This window comes from Quercus suber, unplaced genomic scaffold (assembly GCF_002906115.3).
Source record: "Quercus suber isolate HL8 unplaced genomic scaffold, Cork oak 2.0 scaffold_92, whole genome shotgun sequence".
NCBI classification, from domain to species: Eukaryota; Viridiplantae; Streptophyta; class Magnoliopsida; order Fagales; family Fagaceae; genus Quercus; species Quercus suber.
Genome location: NW_027069557.1, coordinates 1129432 through 1146947, shown reverse-complemented (window position 1 = coordinate 1146947; position 17516 = coordinate 1129432). Strand labels below are relative to the sequence as shown.

Below are 17516 nucleotides of genomic sequence, written 5' to 3'. Positions count from 1 at the left end.
TGAAATCATCATATAGTCTTATATATATATATAACTTGAAAAAAATTATACGATTTCGTATTTAAAAAAAAAAAAAAATTTATGACCTCTTTTAGTATAAGATCAATTTAAATTTTTGGAGATTGAAAATAATATTGGATAATATGACACTTGAATGGACCATAATCAAATTGTCGAGTGATCAGAACTCAAACAAATATCTCCAATTTGTTTAATCAACAATTCTGCTATCAATTGATTGATTTAGATGCTAGGCTCTAGAACGTTAATTTTTTCTTGGGAGAGTTTTCCTTCTAGCAGATGGGAACGTTAATTAAAGCAAAGCTCATTATCTAATCTAAATGTCGAGGATAAGCTTATGTAGAGTATAGAAAGCAACAAAGTCGAATGAGCTTTTTGCACGAAGTGCAATATCATCTTGGTTGTGTGCAATAGCTTCATAAGGTGGAGTGGGGACGGGAGAGTCTTATGGAAGAAAAAATTAAATGTTTCAGGCGTACATACCCACCTCTTTCACAACACGGGAAATCCATGTACTGATGGATCCAATGTGTTGTAAGGGGTTAGATATATATACTCGAAACATAATATACCTTCTTGTATGGAATAGGATTCAGTTGTTGAAAAACCCTCAAAAGATCAAGATTTTTCTTGTGGTGAGCTTTGACTAATAGCCTTCCTATGATCCATAATCTGGTTAGATGTGGTATCCCTAGTTGATCCAATTTGTGTGCAATGTGACTAATCTTATTGAAAATTAATTAATTATTCATGCCCTATGGTCGTGTAATGTAACAAATGAAGTTTCAATGGTTTGGTATGTAAAGATCCACAGTAAAATTACAATGTTTGGCTGAATCCACAAGAATTAGGAATTTGTTCAAGCTAAAAGGCAACAGAAAAAGCTTTGAGCTGTTTTTCTCTTTAATTACTGGAACTATTTGCTCAAATTTTAAAGGTCAAAAGTAAACTGTACGAGGCTAGTACAAAATTTCATGGGCAACTGCTTAAGCCATCACCCGCTAATAAAATATTACAAATAAATAAAATTACAATATGGTAGCAATCTATGATTTACATACAACAATTTATGAAGATGACATTAGATCCCTGCAGTGCATTTTACAAATTGTGTAATATGGATGGAAGATCTTCCATCCGATGTATTGTCTTCTTACCATGCTGATTTAGCTAGTATTGCATAATTTAATGCACCACAGTGCTGTTTCTCAAAAAAAAAAAAAAAAAAGAAAAAGATCCCTGCAGTGCAAATCAAACCTTTGGCGTTTTGGTCACTCTTTTAGAAGAAATACCACTACAGAGATTCTTCAAATCCTATACCAAGTCAGCCCCATTATAGTTCTCTTGCAGGTAAAATCCACAACAAATGCTTGCTTTCCTTTGCAGGAGCTGGACTCTGTCTGAGGGAAAGAGTGACTGTACACAATCCTCTGTGATTTCAGTGTATTTCCATAACCCAAAAACGCAGATGAAATGAGTGTGTTCATGTTAGGAGACAACGGAAAATTCCTTCTGCTGCCTGGGCATCATAACAACCAACTGCAACTTGCCTAGAGAACATAACTTTACTGGATTCTTAAATACTGAAACCATTGCAACATTATTTTTACCTAACAAAACATGTGCAATGTTGTATGATTCACCCTCTTCAACTGCAAATTGCCACTCTCTTGTTGATATATTGAACCAGTCTTTGGTTCAAGATTTAGTTGCTTTAACTTCAATGTACTCCCTACTACTCTCCTCCCCTACTATAATGTCGTAAGGTAACCCAGTTTCAAAATCTTCATTAACCCACTTCACTGCTGTCCCACCAAATTTCCCAATAATGTATTTGAAAGCAACACTCTCACCTATTCTCCCCGTTTGCATGGCTTGTGCTGCATTGGGGGTACCAAATCTAAGATGATCTCTACTGCTAAAATTAGATGCACCCAACTCAGGGCCATCAGACACCAGATCTAAATCAACAGGATCAAATTCAACATGCATGGTGGAAACAGTATGATTGGGAGCATGGCCAGACTGATCAGAATAAGTTGAACTGCAAGCATTGCCAGACTGATTTTCCAAATTGGCTGACAAAACTAAAGCTTTTGAAGCTGCTGCAAAATCATCTTCAATGGTCCAATCATCTTCAATTGAGATAGGAACATTATCAGTTTCCATGACTGTGCCTTCAGAATCATCCTTCCGTGGGCTGCCGCTAGGCTGTGCAGCTGTTGCCTGAGTCTTAAAACCATTTAAACGAGCATAACTAAAACCAGGTGCAGTTTTCCAATCCACAGGCGGCCAATTTGAGTTATTTCCAGCCTTCTTTTTGGACTTTGTCGAATCAAAACTTGTTTGGAGTGAGTCATCATTCTTTGTCCGTGAAGGTATGGAAGGGAGGGACCAAACAGATTCTTCATTAGAAAGCTTAGAAATCTTTTGGCTATTCAAGATGAAAAACTCTGTTTGCTCCTCAGTAGAACCTGATTCAGCCATGGTTGTGATCATGTGAAGGAAATTTGCCAAGTGTAAATCAGAAGTTCCATCAAATAACAAACAAGACAGCTCCATAAATAGGGCATGAGAATCGGATTCTTGGGTTGTGTACAAAACGTTGTCCTGTAAAAGGCATACGATAAGGATATAAATGTTGGAAATACCCTCAAATTCTAATAAAGCATACATTGCAAAGTATAAAAGGAGGTTTAATGGTACTCATTTTAGTAAACATCAACTAAAAAGAGAGTACTGAATTAGTGTTGAAGGCTGACATACATCAGTCCAAAAAAGGCTTCAACGTGAAAGATGTGTATGGTTCAACATAAGTATATTGTGGTTTTGTTTGGAAGCTAAAAGACCATAAAACTTCAGAGAAAATTTTGTTGAAACACCTTGATTTATTGTTCAAATGTTACAGAGCCATTAGGTGAAATGATATTTAGGTTGGTTTATTCTGGTGAGGGGCTTGATTGGTGTTTAAAATAGTACTCATGTAAGTTTAGTAACCATCAACTAAAAGGAGAGTACCAAGTTAGTGTTGGAGTCTGACATATTTTATTGATTTGGAGGCGTCAGTCCAAATAAGGGCTTCAACTTGAAAGATGTCTATGGTTCAACATAAGCATAGTGTGTGTTTGTTTGGAAGCTAAAAGACAAAAAAACTTCAGAGAAAGTTTTATGGAAACACCTCGATTTATTGTTCAAATGTTAGAGCACCATTAGGTGCAATGAAATTTGGGTTGCTTTATTCTGGTTGGCGTTTGTATGGGATTCTGAGTGCATGTATGTTTGCGAGTCTTTGTGAGAGTTATTTCCTGCACCCCCACCCCCCCTAAATGCACAAGATGAGAGAGCAAACAGCCATGGCAACCCTACCTGGGCATGACCATAGTCCCTAACACTCCAAGATACCAATGCCTGAAGGACCTTGATGCCAAAATGGCCACAGGCAGTCCCCCTCAGGAAGGTTTAGTCATAACCTAACCTCAATCTCATCCAAAGGCACTAGGGGTTTTAGCTTTTAGGTAGGAAATAGTTTAGGTTTGCGAGTTGCGCCAGTTAATTGAGTGTTCAAAATTTGCATCTTTACGCTAGAAAGTATGATTCACTTTCCCCACCATGAAGACCGTAGATGTGCATCTTCTCTTTATTTTCCACAATATTTCAAAATTTTGAACTATGGTAGTATATTTTGGTTTATGATGCTTGTAAATGTAGGCATGGAGTTGGTTGAACCACGTTTCTTAAATCTTCTTGTCATGTACTGATCATTATACTTTTATCATTTGTGGGAGTAGGCTTCTGCTAGCCCCAAAGTCATTAATTGATATAAAGTTTCCTCTATTATGGCAATAGCTAAAAAAGAGAGACAGATAATATATTAATACCCCCAACAGTGACAAATATCACACAGCATGATTTTCAAATTGTGAAAACATTAGCAAAAAAACTAGTCTAAAAACAGAATATATCTCAACTAGAAGGATGAAAGTAAAATAAGCCAACATCACAAATCTCCAAATTCCAGCAATAGCAAGTGCAGAAACCTTGTACAGCATAACATTAGCATGTTCCAGTGTAGTTTACCAACTTTTTAATGCTTAAAGTAGTTCCAAAGTTCTAAATGTCCAAAAGTGGTTGCAATTTTAAATACAAGCATCCTTCATTAGTTCTCTTTATGAGTGGTATTTTGTATCATGTCTTGCCGATAGTATTTCTATTCACTCCTTCATAGAGTCAACTCATATGTAGATATTACCCCATTGTAAGTCTTTAGGCTACTTCGTGTTTCTTTTCACGACGTAGTCTCTTTTCAATAATATTAATTTAACTATCCAAAAAAAAAAAATTATTAAAGGCTTAGAGCAAACATAATCTGTCTGGGTTTTGTATCAGTTTTGCTCGGAGTTTGTTTTTAATATGCTATTTTCATTTCTTTCTAGGTAAATAGGGGGGGGGGGGGGGGGGGAGACGGGGACTGGTAAGGTTTGAACCCCAATGCCTAGACATCATAAGAAGTGATGGAACCACTGGAGTACCCCCTTGAACCCCAAGTAATATGCTATATTCATGTGTGTGTCGTGGGTGTTTTTTTTTGGGGGGGGGGGGGGGATAGAGAGAGAGAGGACATGGAACAAAGGATTTCATCACATACCTGAAGTAAGCAGCTACATTCAATTCGCTTCTTAGATGCATGTGAATCACCACAACTTTTTATGACATTCCTGTAGTAAAGCTTTTCAACAACAACAACTTGTGAACAATTCAAAAGACCGAATCCAGACTGCTTCAGTTTTACATATTTATCAGGATTTATCTCCTTAATTTGGTCTAGACAACCAGTTGGATCATGCCAACATATTTCTTCAGGAGACAAAACATACCAGGTACCACATCCTCACGACTAGAGCCAAATGCATAGGGAACCAATACACAAGATCCAGAATGTAATTCCTCAGTGATTTTGTGCCTTGAAGTAGCCATTTCTTTCCAGATGAATGTGTATAAGTTTGACATTTGTGATATGCTGGCATGAAAAAAAGTTGGACCCATTTAGTTGGTTGAAAGACTCAGAAGTATTTTTATAAGTGAAAGACTCAAAAGTATAGACTAAACAAATAATAAATGGAAAATAGATACAACCCAAGCATGCTAAGATGTCAAAAAAGTGCACGTCTAAAGCGTATATTAAAAGCAAGTGTTCCATAAGTAAATAAGATATCATTGTAATTTGTAATAGGAAGAGGAAAAAGTAAAGTCATCCAAAAAAGAATAAGAAGAGGAACAGATGAAGGTATGAGCAAAACATGTAAAAACCTCTGGTTCTGGAAAGCAAATATAGATGAAAAGCATCTCAATGCAAATCTGTCAAATTATACAGCAATAAGACAATAACAACAACCAAGTCTTAGTCCCAAAATTTTGGGTTTGGGGTCAAATTAATCTATATCTGAGTCAGATATAGATCCTCAACAAACTAATCAAGGTCAGTCACATGTATTTTTTCTTATCATTCTACCTATCCAAAGTCATACTCTCCATCACCTCCTTAATTGACATATCCTTTTTTAATACTTCTATTAATGTTATTTTAGGTCTTTTCAACCTTTTTTTTTTCATANCATCACTCCACTTGAGAAACACTTGGGAAAACCTGAGACATGAAAGAAACTCTTAAGTTTCACCACAACAAACATTAATTGCAACTGTGATTTTGTTTCAGATTTGGTTACTTACTGCATTAGCTGCTTGTGAAGGCAAAGTAACAGTCGAAAGCTGGAGCAAAATTTGTAGGTAGCTACGGAGAGGAGGGGTCTCATATACTCCACAGCCGTCAATGAAAAAGTAAGGAAGGCCTGGATATATATTGCTCAGTGTCATTTTTAAGGGGCAATGAGTCACTTCTGTCAAACTGCTCTGAGGATTTATCTCCTTAATTTGGTCTAGACAACCAGTTGGATCATGCCAACATATTTCTTCAGGAGACAAAAACATACCAGGTACCACATCCTCACGACTAGAGCCAGACGCATAGGGAACAAATACACAAGATCCAGAATGTAATTCCTCAGTGATTTTGTGCCTTGAAGTAGCCATTTCTTTCCAGATGAATGTGTACAAGTTTGACATTTGTGATATGCTGGCATGCAAAGAAAGTTGGACCCATTTAGTTGGTTGAAAGACTCAGAAGTATTTTTTATAAGTGAAAGACTCAAAAGTATAGACTAAACAAATAATAAATGGAAAATAGATATAACCCAGGCATGCTAAGAGGTCAAAAAAGTGCACGAATAAAGCGTCTATTAAAAGCAAGTGTTCCATAAGTAAATAAGATATCATTGTAATTTGTAACAGGAAGAGGAAAAAGGAAAGTCATCCAAAAAAGAATAAGAAGAGGAACAGATGAAGGTATGAGCAAAAGCATGTAAAAACCTCTGGTTCTGGAAAGCAAATATAGATGAAAAGCATCTCAATGCAAATCTGTCAAATTATACAGCAATAAGTCAATAACAACAACCAAGACTTTGTCCCAAAATTTTGGGTTTGGGGTCAGATTAATATATATCTGAGTCAGACATAAATCCTCAACAAACCAATCAGGGTCACATGTATTTTTTCTTATCATTCTACCCTATCCAAAGTCATACTCTCCATCACCTCCTTAATTGACATATCCTTTTTTAATACTTCTATTAATGTTATTTTAGGTCTTTTCAACCTTTTTTTCTCATTCCCTTAATTTGAATCCACTCATCTATTAAATTATCAACAAATAAATTTCCAAGAAATCATCTAAATTATATAAACCGCAGAATAGCCATGCAAGGAATTTCAATCCAGCATTGACTCAAGAGCTGACTTACACATACATGTTCATGGCAAGTGGATAACATGAAATCTAGAGAAAAAAGCATTAGATTAGTTCCTATAGCCAGCAAGAAAGAACATTTACTAAATTAAATAATCTTACTTTCAGATGACATTTTTAAAGATCTAAACTGGCAATAAGAAGCAGCAATACCTGGCCTTAAAAGGTCTCTGAGAACCTCTCCACACTTTCAGAATTTCCAAAATGTCATCCATTGCAACTTTAACCTTAAACCCAATATCACTTACTAGCTTCCCGTTTCGTACCTGTTCCCAAAAAAATAATAATAATAGCTCAGTAAGGAACTATAAAAATCCATGTGAGCTAAATCCTCCCGCCATAAAGGGAGATGCAGCAGGTTCTTAAAGAAAAACCCCCCCACCCCTCCCCCTAAAAAAAAGAAAAGAGGAAAACAAATTGGTTACGCTCTACCTATACACCCCAAAAAGATATAGTAGTAAATAAGGAATGGTGCAGAAAAGAGAAAGTGGTTGGCCCCTGATGAACTCACTTTCTTCTTGCATACAAGTGCGAACTTTGTGATGAAAGCTTATTTCATATAACATTATTTTCTAACCAAAACTGGATCTCCAACAATCTTTCATCTTTTTTCTGTAACAAAATGTCTAATCTGTTCCATATTTTTCATAAAACTGAGAATTAACTGCCCAAAAAAAAATCCTATTGGCTGATGTAGCAAATTGAGCTTCACACCCTTTCTCACTCGATGTACAATGCTTTGGCAAAGCAAGCGTAAAGAAACAAATGTGTGTGTGTGTGTGTGTGTGTGGGAGAGAGAGAGAGAGAGAGAGAGAGAGAGAGAGAGATGCTCCTAAAGCAAGAGCTGTCTGCTCAATACGGCTCTCAATCTCATTGTGCAGAATGACCTTTCTGATAATTGTAGCAACCTTCAATATGTTTGCATCACATTCTAGTTCTTAACATCATAGTGGAAGTACTCATGATAATTAAACCAATTCAAAGGCTGTCTCCATAATAAACGATACTCATCCAAACCAAAAGGCTAGCAAATATATTGCACCTTTCACAATATTTCATGCATAAAAGGAAGAGAATTTGTAAAGAATATAAATGACAACTAGATATGCTCCCATCACAAAGGAATCAAAATTGAAAAAAGTTTAATCAAAGTAAAAAAAAGATGAGAAGTGCAAAAGATTATATCTGGTGTGTATCATACTAACCTTCGGAACAGCATATGGAGCAGAAGCACCAAGAATTGAGCGTACTGCTTCACAATCGTAAAATAAATCTTTGGGATAGTGAAGCTCATCATCCGTGCCAGATACTACCCACTGGACATCACTAATGCTGCTCATAAAAGAAGACTTGAAGGGTTTGCTATCTCCGCCAGAGTTAATATTGCAGTAACCCATCACTTTGTCACTAAAACAACTATCCCATAGTGTATCAAAAATCTCCAACAGATATATACAACTTTGCTGCATGCAATTTTTGGACAATACAGATATTAAGTGGACCAATTCATGAGATTCCCAGTCTTTGGCAATTGATTCAGGGGAAATCAGATCTCTTTCCCACATGAGATTCTTAAAAATGATATGAGATATATCAGAAACAGTCTTATCAACTTGATTAATTTGCACAAAATCCACAACACCTAATTCCTGGAAAAATTCCCTCCATTTTTCCAGTCCACATGAGAGTGATTCAGTAACTGGATGCCTCAAATAAGTGCTGTCAACTTCATGCCATTTCATATCTACAACATTAATCAACATATTCACATTGACTGGATTTCCATATTCTTTACTAAAATGAATTGGCACCTCAACAAGTCGTTGAAAGCCCTGATTTGTTAAAATGAAAGCTTTATTTCGTAATTGGGAGATTATGTACTCCCTTTCAACATGACAATCAGGGCAGTTAGACTGTAGGTGGATCATTACAAAGCAAACATATTCTGTCATCAAATTCTTGTCCCTATTTGTAATTCTGTCATCAGATACAGCTGGCAAGATGTGCACCTTCACAATTTCATGAGCAGACAACCACTGGACACCAATTCTATGAAGCAAGTTGGTAAGGTTACCTACTAAACTCACATCCAAGCATGAGGTATCAACAGTTGATGCAGAAAGGAGGGCAGGATTCACGGTTCGAAGTTTAGCAAATAAATTTGGGAAAGCTTCAAGTCCATGCCTGCCATCAAACCCTGCGCTTAAAGCATCAGATTGTAACCAGATTGTACCTTCATTCACTGAACTGTATGTACCATCTGAAAGAGGAATAAATGGTATTTTCTTAAGGTTCTCTATGAGATCAATTTCTGCATCAGAATTAAACAAAGTTTGCCTAGATGAATGGAATGACATTGTATAAAGTGCATTTAGCCAAGAAGACAACCAATACAGGCCCATGGAATTGATGCCATTCTCCACATGACTCAGAGAGCGTATAAATTGTAGTAGAATTTTAGGACCATATTCCTCAATACCCAGTGCCCTTGCTAATGAATCAGAAATTTGTATATTTCTATCCAAGAATCCAAGGCCAAGGTGCTCACTAAGCATACTATCAGGAAGAAGAATGCAAGCCTGTTCATTCCAACCTCTTAGAACCTTGCAAGGAGGAGCCCATCTGTCGTTCCCTCCTTCCAGAAGTAAGCAGTTTGTCATACGTAATTTTGAAATAATCAACCGGGGAAGACTTGAAAAGAAACCATGAACTTCCCCAACAAGCGGAACAAAGCTCATGAAAGCGGATACAGCCTTTCCAGGATTCTCTCTAAAACACGGAAGAGCGCAAAAGGATCTCTCAGCATCAACAAACAAACCAGGAAACTCCGACAATAACCACTGATTCCAGGGACTATCTCCATCCACTTCCTCTCTAGATGATGGAAGAACAAAATCACCTTGAAGAATAAATTTCAGACCATAAGTCCTTAAAGGAAGAAATGCAAAAACAGGCCACTGGTCTAGAAGTGGAGTGTAATCCCCGTCAATTGATTCCTGCAATGTTAATGCTATAGAGATCTCTGTCGTTTGCACATCACGACGAATGACATCTGTCCACAACTTCTTTGACGCTACAAACCATGTCATTTTCTCTTTTCCATGTGAAACCCTTATGATGCCATTTCCCACAATTTCTTTTTTCATCACAATAAGTGAATCATTGAGCAAGTTTCTAAACTTAATGCACTTAAGCCGGTGAAGAAAAAGCAATAAAGATGGGTGAAGATCTGAAAACATAGTGATAATGCTGTTCACGACAATACTGTCCAAAAATCTTGATCTAAAAGGAAGTACAATGCAAGTGTTCCAGCATTGATCATCCAAATGATCAGAGTCACTAGATGCCAGCCTACTGAACAAGTCAATATCACAAGGAAGTACTATTGTAGGCAAAACAAAACCAATCTGACCCTCACTTATATCAAATTTGACATGAAACCCATTAGAATGAATCTCTGGAGCATCTGTAACCTGCATAAAGAACATCCAAATTGATGAATGTTGATTATTTATGGTTTATAACCATTAGTTTGATAATAAAAAAATTCCGTCAAAAAGTAACTCAAGTTTCTATGTAAGGATACCACATTCAAACTCTATGCCAGGATTCACACCATAACACTTTTCACCACAATTACAATTGTCTAACAAAAGTAGAGTGCGTTAAACAAAGACTTTGACACACTTGGTAAAAATGAAAAACATCTGAACACTATTCGAATCATGTTTATATTCTTTGTGGGAGATAGCCTTTAAGCATCAATTTTAATCATCTTCTTCTAAACTTCATTCAATTTTTCATGTCCACTCCTGGAATATTAAGTCATAACCCTAAGCAAAAAACTAATTCTTAAGCAAAAGATCAAATTATGTCAATTACATTTTAACCAATGTAAAACGCCCAATAACCACAATAAAGCTTATGAATGCATGTGACAGATGAACACAGTCAACAAAAGATTGATTATATTGGAGATGAATGTCAACAATAGATTATATCATCTGCTTCTAAAGCATAATACACAAGATTTAATAATTGGCTTCTGAACTTATTGCAATTGTTAGTATTCACTCCTGGAGTTTGAGAAGCATAACCTTTGGCCAATGTTTAAATTATATGTAAGGTAAATTGCAAAGTCCACCTTTGAAGTTTGGTGTTGCTTGGATTTTACACCCTGAAATTTGAAAAACTTGATTTACACCCCAAAGTTTGGTTCCGTTAGCAAAGTCACACCCTCGGTTAGTTTTGGGTGTTAAGTCACACCTCATCACGTTGACATTTATTTTTTTGGGTGCCAAATCAGCCCTTAAACAGAGTCATTTTGCCCAAAACTCATAACACAAATTAATTGCAGATTTTTTTTTGATAAGTAAGAAAGATGTATATAAAAACTGCTAAATGCAAAGTAGGGCACAAAGCATATTAAAAAGTACAAAAAAAGAGAGAAAAGCAAAACCCCATGAACACCTCATTCCCATATCCGTTAGCTTAAACAGAGTCATTTTTCCCAAAACTCATAACACAAATTAACTGCAGATTTTTTTTTTTTCTTATTTGACAAGTAAGACGGATGTAAATAAAAACTGCTAAATGCAGCAAAGTAGAGCACAAAGCATATTAAAAAGTACAACAAAAAGAGAGAAGAAAAACCCCATCAACACCTCATTCCCAAATCCATTAGTTTTTGTTTTTGTTTTTTTTTTTTGTTAATCAAGTGACAGTAACAAATTCATTTCTTAGAAAGACAAAAGATAGGCAGATTAGTCAAACAGTTGGCGTGGCTCACTCAGCCCAGATTGGAGCATTCAACAACTCAAAAAGTTATGATCTTCAACACAACCAGCAGATACCCAGGATTATAAATAAAATAAAAAATAAAAATAAAAAACCCAAAATCAAAGGATATTAAAATAGCAAATGATAAATCAATAGAATTCAGGGGAAAAAATTTGAACTAAGAAGAAAGAAGAAAAGGACAGCATGAATAGGAGGAATACGTGGGGAAAAAAAAGTAAGATCTGGAGGCTATGAAGCACAGGTGTGTTTCCAAATTCGGGTGCAAGACTCGGCAACTTTTAAAAAAGTAGGGTGCGGGTGCGCCGGAGTGCGGCGATTAAAAAATTATTAAAAATATTTTATTTATATTTTCTATATATTTTTACTATTAAAATATTCTTAAAAAACACATTACTATACCTTGATTCACAAAACAAAGAAAGAAGAAGGCAAGAAACACAAAACAAAAAAGAAAACACAAAAGAAGCAACAAATATTCAGAATAAAATTGAGGAAGGACAGATTTAGGATGTTTATGCATCATTCAAAGCCGATTTTGGCTGTTCCGGCATGGTTCAAGGCCGATTTCGACCTGTTTCGGCCGTTTTGGTTGCCGGCCAATACGACCCGATTCGGCCGATACGGCTTGATTCTGACTGAATTTGCCTAGTTTGGCACGAATCGAAGCCAAGTCGGCGCAAATCCAAGGAAAAAAAAAAAAAAAAAGCTCAGACGCAACACCGACGCACGGGCACCCGCATCGGATTCCGGTGCGACACCCTCCCAGCCGCATCCGTGCTGCATAGTCTGGAGGTTGGAATGGGGTTAGGATTAAAAAGATGATATTGTTAATGAAAACAAAAATTGGAAGAAAGAAAAGTAAAGTTGAGAACATAGTACTTATCTGTGATCAAAGGGGCGCTTGGTGAAAAAAAAATTACTGTGCTGCCAAAATTTTTTAAAAACAGATTTGGGAATGAGGTGTTGGTGGGGTGTTGAGTTTGAGAATAGCTGTGAAATAGTGTCTCATTAAAATTTAGTTTATGTTGTGAGTTTTGGGAAAAAGGGCTCCGGGCTAATTTGGCCAAAAAAAAAAAACATGTCAGCATGACGAAGTGTCACTTAACTGCCAAATTAACCGAGGGTGTGATTTTGTGAATGGAACTAAACTTCAGAGTGTAAAATCAAGTTTCTCAAACTTCAAGGTGTAAAATCCAAACAACTCCAACCTGTAGGGTTGTACTTTGCCATTTGCCCTTATATGTATCAAAAACAATGTTAATAACCCTGGGTTAATGAATCCAAAAACCAGTATAAAGCTTTGCGCTGCTTGTGATACTTGAATATCGACAGTTTGATTGATCATGATCCAAACCAAGTATATATCCCAAAATAACATAATGAACCATACAATAAGAAAATGCACAAAATAAATAGGAAATAAATGAGGGATAAGGTCCTTAGGGTATTCAAGAGGATTCTAATCCAGAGCAACATAATAATCCAGTGAATTGATGGAGCTTGACCAGAAAAGACTCCTTCAAAAGCATGAAATCTTTAAACAAAACATATAAGTAAAATAGCACAGCAACTTTCAAGAAAAGAATACAAGCACCCAAATCAGATAGAGATTTATCTGAGAAAACATTGAACAATAATTTGAGGTCTAGATGGTTCACTTAGCAACAAATAGCCAAGAAATCAAAGCTTCTGTAACTTTAAAACATATGATATCATGATACTTTCAGGATTAAGCCTTAGGTTCAGTTAAGTTGAGCTTCTCGATTCTATGACTTTCTTTAAAACAAATATTCTAAAGTAAACACAAAATAAATAAAATCACTTAAAATTGAAGAGAAAAATAGAAAATTTTAAAATAATAAAAAACAAAGAATGATGACAACCCAAGTACTTGGCCAATGCCCTATCATTTTTTTCAATAAATTTCTTAATACTTGTCCCAATAATATATGTGTGTGTATGTGCACGCACGCACGTGATAATAGTTTTCTCCATACATACCCGGAAGACCGATTTGAAACCAATGCCCTTCTTCCCTATATACCCAGCATTAGATCCTTTCTTTGTTGAATTTCCAACATCACAAAGTGCTCTGATGTTTTGAGCTGAAAAGCCTTGCTCATTATTTAGGACAATAATGCCAGAGTCTTGAAGAATGAATGTCAGAGTTGGTTCCACATTTTCCAAATAAATATTATCATCAGCATTTTGAACCTGAGGAAAAATGAACAATAAATATATTCGTTTATTAAAATAAAGGCTTATAAGCAACCTAATTTGTGCTTAATACCTTTAATGAAATTTATCTTCAAAATCAAACCAAAAAAGATTCCATACAATTGGGGTTGCAGTCTGTATCAGGATGTACAATAAAGCAAGAATGGTACAGATGACATTAAGTCAAATGATAAACTAGATATGGCCAACCATCTGGGTTACTCTTAGCTTTTTACAAAATCATATAACAGTAAAAAGAATAGAAAGTGAGAATAAAAAACCATACAACCAGTAGTCACAATGGTTCAACCATATTATCACAATAAAATGTGAAGTAGGGAAATTGTCATTTCCTGATACTCAAGGGAAGGGGTTGGTGTGATTTCCACCATTAGTTATTTTGTTGATTTTAGCTGAATTATTAAGTATAAGATAATAATGTTATAGGTTAATGCCTTTGGAGAGTGAGTTCATCTTATGCAGTGGCTCATTGTTCTCTTCTTTGGAATTACGTCTCTAAATGGGAAAATTTGGGTGAAGGGGGTGGAAACACAAACTTTAGTTGCAGTTATTGTCAATGTACTTTAAAAGATTCTATTGTCGTTTGAAGGGTTATTTGCTAAAAAATTAATAAGTAGGGATAAAACCATGTCCTAAAGGGTCACCAAAGCATCTTTGAAAGATACAAAGGATGGAAGAAGAGGCTGAACAGAGAAAGAAGCCTAAACAAGTCACATCACCTACTTGGGAGCCAATTCAGCTCAGAGGCAAGTCCAAGCTTCACAATGTTGGTTCCTGAGAGCATCGAAAAATTCAAATTGCTAGGATGTAAGTTCTATTCTGGTGACTTTCCATTCCACTTTGCTAGAAACCCACATCATATTAACTCTTACACCAAATCAGCTAATAATATGATTGTGGGTTTTGCTCCTCTGAGTTACACTGCTTTGAAAATTACTCTTCCAAATAGAACAAATTGAAAGTTTTTTTACAAAAGGGGCCTTGAAGCAAAAAAGGAGTGGGCTTTGTATTTGATGGGTGGACAGAGGCATAAAGAAAGCCTCTTACCAATTTTATGGCTGCTTCAAAAGGGAGGTCAATTTTCCTAAAGTACCTCAATATGTTTTCCAAGTCATAATTCAGTATGTTGTGAACAAATGACTTGATAGCAGGCTTGGATGTAATTTAGATATTGAGCTCGAACTCAAATGGCACTAACTCCTCCCACAAGAATAGGTAAAAGGTGAAGTCATCACAGGGTTTAAAACTCAATACGTGCACATGCAACCAATTTAAAATTAATAAATAAAAAAAGGCATAAGCCCATATTAAAAAGGATTTTTTTTTCTAATGCACTTGATGCGCAGGTTTGGTTTTGGTGAAAAGTGGAGGAAATGGATTTGGCTTTGTGATTCACAATTCTTTTCTTTTTTTAATAAATGGCAGGCCATATTCTTTGGAGGTTCAAAGAGCACTGAGACAAGGGGATATATTATCTTCTCTCCTCTTCATATCGGTTATGGAACTTTTTAGCATAATGTTACACACAAATGTTGGTGTAGGCTATTTAACTGGCTTTTAGGTTGAGGGAGGAGAGGATATGGTGATCTACCATTTGGAATTCACTGATGATTCAATCATTGCAAAATCTAAGCGGACTTGGCTTTGTTCAATATTTACTCCTTTGTTCAAGGTAGTATCAGGTTAAAGGAGATGCAGCCATGGAAGATGGATTTTCTTATATTTTGGAAATTCCCCTATTCAAGAATTTTATTTTTGATAGGTAAATAAAAATTTCATTAAAATAGAATTGCAGTCCCAATAAAATTCCATTCCCTATTGAAGAATAATATTATTAGTTCCACATGTGAATACGAATCTTTTAAGTAAAAACGTTTTTTTTTTTTTTTGGTTGTCTGGGGGGGGGGGGGGGGGGGGGGGTTTGTTATTTTATTAGTTATGAGCAATTTTATATGGAAAAGGTTGACCTCCAAACCATAGGAAATTTCCTCCAACCCACTACGTGGCTGTGAAAGAAACCATTCACATTTCAAATTGGTTTGGAGGAAAACCTTGTCCATTTTATGTTCAGGGGCAAATCTACAATTTCTACAATCCTATGACTTGAGGGTATTTTTGTAATTTGGTTAGGTCTAGAATCTTCTAGGAGATCCTAAGTAGATTAGGTTTTATTTTCTTTGGGTCCAAGTTAGTATTTTATTAGGTTAAGTTTACTAGTCAAATTGGGAGTCCACATTCTTTCTTCTATCAAATAGTCACCAAATAACTCATCAAACCACATTTAAATGCTAACACAACCCCATAAACCTTTCTTTAACAACTCTAGATCTTATTTCCACAAATCCTACTAAACCTTAACCCACCACTACTACATGTAGACAAATTCCCCCCATTTGTCCAACATCAAAAGGTCATTTGAGCAAACGTTAGTTCGTACCAGCCATGGATGCATACAAATTTAGTTTCTTCTAACTTCCCTTCTAGTGTAGTTGAGCTATTGAGGATAGAATATATTAGTGGTCCATCTGATTCTTATGTGACATTACAAGGGTTGATTTTTGTGAAATTTCCTTGGAATAGTATTTGATGTTACTAGATGCCTCAGAAGGAAAGATTTTAAGACAATATTCATAATAGAAACCTATTAATTGTTGATTGGTATTCTATACAAAACAACAGTAAATAAGCAACAGATCATTTTTTAAGTCTTAACTCCTTATTCAATGGTAAAAATATTGACTGCTTGTGTTCTTACAATTGGTGTCTTATAGAAAATGCCAAAGAAGGCGATCCAGTTGCTTGTATGTTAGCACAGGAGGTTTTGTAATCAAAAGTGTATAAAGAATAGGAATGCTGTTCCTCTGTGTGTAATGTGAACAATAAGGAGAGAGAGAGGAATAGTAGGACATTTGATTGCATTAAGAAACACTTAAGTACTCTTTTTTTGATCTTTTTATGATTGGGTGATTATTTTAGACTACGTACAAGCTACATCTTTCTTTGATATTTTAGATCTTTTGGTTTTAAGATTTTAATTCTTTCAGGAGTAGCTCCAGGACAATCCCTATTTGAATTTTACTACTTTCTTTAATAAGATCACTTTTCATATAAAAAAAAAAAATGGAGACTGCTCTTTTCATGAATGGTGATGTCGATGACGGAGATATTGTCACAACTAAATAATATTGAATGTAGTTTATTTGGGATGGATATTAGATGGTTGATTTGTGACGCCAATTTTTTGTATTGGTACTTTCACATGTGCTAGGTCATGAACCCACAAACTCACCACCCCCCCCCCCCCCCCCTCCCCACCTTGGTCTTAATTGGGGAGGAGATGTCACTTCAACTAGAGTTCATCAGCATGTCAGTTATAGTTTTTGGTACTTTAAATATGGATGATGGTTTGTTTTGTACTCCAAATATCATTTTATGAAGTTTCAATGACATAAAATCCTTACAGAATATAGGATGCATTGAAAACCAACTTCACAAATCTATATTGGTTCACCATTGTTAAATTACCTAGTGTCCCAAAAGTTTAAGTTGTTAAAAAATGATGAATTTAATCATTTAACCATATTTCTAACACTCCCTT

The 17516-nt window shown here is 35.7% G+C and overlaps 1 protein-coding gene across 1 annotated transcript; it reads right to left on the bottom strand.

Annotated features, from left to right (window-relative positions):
- Positions 1 to 981: 981 nt before the first annotated feature.
- LOC112008404 (protein NO VEIN) lies at positions 982 to 13894 on the bottom strand (the record flags this gene model as incomplete). Its single annotated transcript, XM_065774428.1, is given in 6 exon segments — positions 982 to 2631; positions 4667 to 4875; positions 5745 to 6151; positions 7034 to 7146; positions 8086 to 10353; positions 13682 to 13894. Coding segments are annotated over 6 exon segments (4122 nt in total), but the record flags the coding sequence as incomplete, so codon positions are not given.
- Between the last annotated feature and the right edge of the window lie 3622 nt (positions 13895 to 17516).